The sequence below is a fragment of the Arachis ipaensis genome, chromosome B10, assembly GCF_000816755.2.
Source record: "Arachis ipaensis cultivar K30076 chromosome B10, Araip1.1, whole genome shotgun sequence".
NCBI classification, from domain to species: Eukaryota; Viridiplantae; Streptophyta; class Magnoliopsida; order Fabales; family Fabaceae; genus Arachis; species Arachis ipaensis.
The window spans coordinates 8,543,274-8,548,124 of NC_029794.2; the positions used below are offsets into that span (position 1 = coordinate 8,543,274).

The 4,851-nt window shown below is 38.6% G+C and overlaps 2 protein-coding genes across 5 annotated transcripts in view; one reads left to right on the plus strand and one right to left on the minus strand.

Annotated features, from left to right (window-relative positions):
- The window catches only part of LOC107623213, a 3,530-nt gene extending 914 nt beyond the window's left edge, over positions 1–2,616 (minus strand). For 2 of the 4 annotated variants that reach the window (XR_002356630.1, XR_002356631.1), the window contains exons 1-2: positions 642–2,616; positions 379–494 (exon numbers count right to left, since the gene is read on the minus strand). Coding sequence is in view for 2 of the 4 variants with exons in the window: in XM_016325399.1 (XP_016180885.1) it covers positions 379–469; positions 642–2,582 (2,032 nt within the window). In the remaining 2 variants the exon portion in view is untranslated. The remainder of the gene's footprint in view (positions 1–378; positions 495–641) is intronic. The other 2 variants (XM_016325399.1, XM_021114876.1) reach the window with 1 other exon arrangement.
- On the plus strand, positions 2,798–3,591 carry LOC107623214. Its single transcript, XM_016325400.2, has 3 exons — positions 2,798–3,040; positions 3,130–3,278; positions 3,399–3,591. The coding sequence occupies exons 1-3, from the start codon at positions 2,912–2,914 to the stop codon at positions 3,439–3,441; spliced, it is 321 nt and encodes a 106-aa protein (XP_016180886.1). The 5' UTR covers positions 2,798–2,911; the 3' UTR covers positions 3,442–3,591.

A 4,851-nucleotide genomic window follows, 5' to 3' on the forward strand; every position in this document is an offset into this window, starting at 1 on the left:
AGATCAATTTAATATCATAAGCAACAACCTAGCCTTATATGTTGCGGATTGATTATTATTATTTTTTCACTAAGCAAAAATTCAAACAGACAAACAGCATGAGGCCATCAAACATTGATAGAGTGTAACTTATCCATAAGTTACTTCAAATGTGTCTCCATCTATTATGCATGTTTTTGTTTTCAAGACCTATATTCCGATCCTCCAGTGTGGTTCTTCTCAGAGATACAACTTCAAAACTATTTTTACCTTAAAATTCAAATAGGGTCATATACGGCCCCCATATGCTTTGTACAGGAAATTTGTCAGCAAAATATTTTACAGATGCACTTGTATGTGGAAATTATAAATTTCAAAATTCAGGAGTACAGACATTACCATCTGGTGCATAAACATTGCCCTTCAACAACATAGCATCAAACTTGTCAATAGCAGCCAGGAATACTCTTTCAGCCTCAAAAGCAGCACCCTGTGATATTTGAAGACAACAATAACTTCAAACAAAAACAAAATAATAAAACAACAAAAGTGAGCTTATCAAACTGGCATATGAAATCATGCCAACCAAACAGCAAAATCACAGAAGCTTTTATATGAATTTAAGCAGGCTGCTTTCTAGTAAGATGTCAAGAAATGCATACCGGACCAATGTCTGCTATCAATTGCCCACGAAAAGAGAGAGCAAGGCCCCAATTATACAGGGCTCTCACATCATTCGCATCAATTGACAATGCCAGCCTATACTTTCTGCCAGCCTCAACCAGAAGCTCTTCACATTCTTCACATACATCAATAAGCAATGGTGCAACTTCTTCTTTACTAGTGATTTTTTTCTGCATTCCCTTCAGTACTCTACGACGTCTCCCAGATGATGGTTGGATGCTACCTGAAAGTAGACCTCGCAGTTCACGACTGATCTTCAACTTTAATTCTCCATGAAGAAGATAAGTGTTTCCTAACTGGCCTACAGCCAATAAACTCATAGGCTTCAGGTCTAAAGCTTTGGAAAATAGGTTAGCAGACCTATATAACATGATTTCAGCTTGCTCTTCATCATGCCTAGCCTTTATAAACACTTTTGCTTGCTTTTGAAGTTCGGTTGCTTCAGCAAGGAACCTACCAAACATTTCATCATCTGATGTCTTTGCAGATGAAGAAGCATTGAATTCACTCTCACGCCCAGGCAAGTCATCATCATGATGCTGATTGCGATGATCATAATTCATTGCATCTTCTTCAAATTGAGACCTACGAGGCTCATCATCCCTCTTGTCATAAGAAGACGTGAAAGTTTTGTGCCCTTGATTGAGCAACTGCTCCTGCACAAAGGAAGATTCACTTTCCATGTGTTCCATTCTGACTTTCATGCTTTCAGAATCAAGCAGATTGTCATGAGATTCCCACATGTCTGTTACACTGCTCGAATCCATCTTCAGAGAGAAACTGCGATTATTTGTGAACCTCAATCCTTTGTTCCGGTAACTATATTCTTTCTCATCACGAAATTTATTAGTTTTCCTGCCAACACCTCCTAATCCAAAATCATCATTCTCAGCAGTACCCTTTTTTCTTCCATTTCTGTACATATCCGAAACAGAGCTAATTGAAGAATCTAGAGAAGAATCCAACTTACCATTCCCTCTACTATCTGAATTTGAAGCCTTATCTTCAACAGGAGGCACAGTACCATTTCCTGGTGCTTGATCCAATGCTCTATCCACTGTCTCTTGCTTAACATTTTCTCTGACTTTGTTAGAATTCGAGGTAACTGATTTTTCTCCAAACAAACTTCCAATAGATTGTAGCATCTGGTACCCAGCTTCTCCAGCATCTTTCTTTCTTCTACTACCTTTATTGTTCTCAACAAAAGCCCCATTAGAATTTCCCTCATTATCAATTAAAGCCTTCACAATATTCCTAGCATTCAAAGCCTTCAACTTTATTTTATCTGTGACATCAACATACCCAAAGAAATCACTCTCTTCAATTTTCTTATTCCTGATGGCAAATTGTACATCGCTCTTCATGTTATTGACCACACCATCGAGTTCATCGAAGAATTCCAACAAGCTCCTCAATTTCTCCGAAAACAGCTTCGAATTCTCGTCCTTCTCTTTCCTCTTGGTCCCGCTAATCCTGGCGTCACCGAAGGCACCGCTTCGGAAAAACCCTACGGCGAAACCAACCGCAAAAACAAGAGCTGAAGCTGGAATAACAATGATGGAAGAAACCCTAACCCTGGAAATCGCCATGGCGCAAACAACGCCCAAGATGAACACGAAAACATTCTTCCTATCATCGATTCCAATGGAAGCGAGAAAACTGCGCAGCGAATCGGAGTCACCGGCGACTGCAACCTCGTCCCAGCCGCCATAGACAGTTGAGATAGGAGCACACGAAGCTCTTAAGGGAGAAGACGATAATTTGAGAGATTTGGTTCCAAGGGTCCATTTTCTGCTGGAACTGAGAACAAAGCTGCGTCTTTTGAAAACATTGGAACGGAAATGGAAGAGAAAAAGGGAAGAAGAAGTAGATCGAGAATTTAGAATATTAATTGGGTTTTTCGAAAATACGATTTTCATGGAGGAGTGTTGATGGAAGACAGGCTATTGTCGTTGGAGTAGTTCTAGGCTTCTAGCTGAGTCCACATAGTACACTAACGCGATCTTCTGTTGCAGAACGATGATGTTGTTAGAATGTTAGTTAAAGCCAAGTATGAAAACGACATCGTATAGTAAACATGCCCGCGAAACGGTAAGTCGTTTATATCATCAACTTGGTAGGTACTTAACGGCTCAAAGTTGTCTCATTTTGTGACCCCATCGCAAGACACGTAGTTGGGGGGGGGTAAATGTTGTTATTGTGGAAACTGCAGTTCAGGTGTTTGATAAATTTCCTCTGAGAAGAAGAGATGAATAATTCAGGGCCTTTGAGAACAGTGATTACCGGTGCTGGAATCATATTGGGTGGAATAGCCGCTTTGAACTTGGCTTCTACTGTGACCCTAAAAACGATTTCCTTTGTTTCTGAGAAGAAACGGGTAAAGATGCGTTTTCTTTTATTTTTCTGCCATGGTTCTTTAATCATGCTCTTGTGTATATGTTCATATATTTGACATTTTTTCCCCAGAAAAAGACAGCGTTGCCTTGTATGGCCTGTAGAGGGAAGGGATTCTACATATGCAAACTGTGCAAAGGGAATGCCACCATTTCATGGTCACCAATGTATGATCCCATTGCAATCAACCCTTGCCTTTGTCCTACTTGTGAGGGAAACAGGTTACCTTGCTTCCTTGTTTCTCTTCTCTAGTATACCAATTGAGCATCACAAGATCATTTGATAATTGCGGTTACATTGTGACCTGCGAGTTATCCTCATCATGTTTCATGGCTTTGTAGGGTCCAACGCTGTCTGAATTGTCTGGGAAAAGGCTATGACTGATTCCAACGAGCGTCCAAAGGAAGGGTACAATTCAAAACTTTGGTTGAAATTTGTGTTCCCCATTTAAAACACATATTGTAAGAGATAGATGCTGCACTTCTTATGTTCAGATGTACCCTTTTTTATACAAGCTATGCACTATTTCTGGCATTTTGAGAATGAATTGTTGCATAATGTGGTAGTGTGTCTAATGCCACTAGCACTTGCGTTATTAGGACTAGGCTTGTTTGGGGTCAGTTTGCTAATTTGCTTCGAGGTTCTAATAACCTATGGCTGCTACTTGTTAATACGTTTATTCATGATTAAAAAGAAGAAATAAGAACAATCAAATTGATCCTGCACTTTGCAGAGTGTCAATCACAAAGTGTGTTGCAGGAGAATATTAACAACAATTTGACCAAGATGCCAAGTCTAGACTCTAAAGTCTAGATACTCAACTTGTTGCCTACATGTAAATTATAAAATTTCAACTATCGTTATGGAATTCAAAAGGCTATCTATGCAGGTAACGCCACTTGTTTTATGAAATAAATAAATGAAATAAACGCAAGAGAGAATCTCTCAAGTGGGCTGAAGTTTAATTTTAGGCCACTAGTTCTTAACCGTGAAGGCCTAGATTCTTTTTCAGGGCCTTCAAATGTTTATGGTCCAGCGTTCTGCCTTTCCATGACTATGGTTACTGGTTTGGTCGTGGGCGAAAAGCCACCCTATTCTTGTGGCTTTGCCTATTAGTGGATATGAATCGGTTTTTGTGTGTAATGCAGGTGTTTATTGTAATTAAAAAGAAAAGTTCCCCCCTAAGATTTAATCAAAAAGAATAAATACACCATTAAGATATTTCCTAGAACGGCAACCCAAAAAATAATAATACTTCCTACCATAGTTTAGTAGATTTAAAAAAAAAAAAAAATTAGTTCTCACCTACTAGCATGTAACTTCTTACCAAGATTTCTATTTCATCCGGCTTCCGTAATAGCTGTCAAATACAGAGAGGGGAGGGTGGATTTGGCTATATTGTTTTGTCGTTGTAGCATTATTGTCCCTAAAGGTTACAGGTATGGGTAGTATATGGAACTTTGATGCATGAACATCATTGTCCATGAACTATCACGGTCAGAGAATCAGTTTTAGACTTTTCACAAGAGGTTAAAAGGAAATAGTAAAATTCTTTACGAAAGTGATATTTATTAGACTCTTATATTATCAACCCTATCATGTTAGACCTATCAAATAAGGTCAGCTTATCATTTTACGCTCCAGTCATTTAAGATGATAAGTCTTTTTTTTTTTTTTTGGTTGAAGTTAGTTAGGAAAGAGCACCACAACATTAGATTAAATTAAAGAGTAAAGTATCGTTTTTGTCCTCAATGTTTGGGGTAAATTCTATTTGTGTCCCTAACATTTAAATCG

Excerpts from the sequence above, each read along its gene's own strand:
- LOC107623214 (XM_016325400.2), top strand. The coding sequence starts at position 2,912 with ATGAATAATTCAGGGCCTTTGAGAACAGTGATTACCGGTGCTGGAATC. Across the intron at positions 3,041-3,129 it reads TTGTTTCTGAGAAGAAACGG|AAAAAGACAGCGTTGCCTTG; the intron begins GTAAAGATGCGT and ends TTTTTTCCCCAG. Across the intron at positions 3,279-3,398 it reads CCTACTTGTGAGGGAAACAG|GGTCCAACGCTGTCTGAATT; the intron begins GTTACCTTGCTT and ends ATGGCTTTGTAG.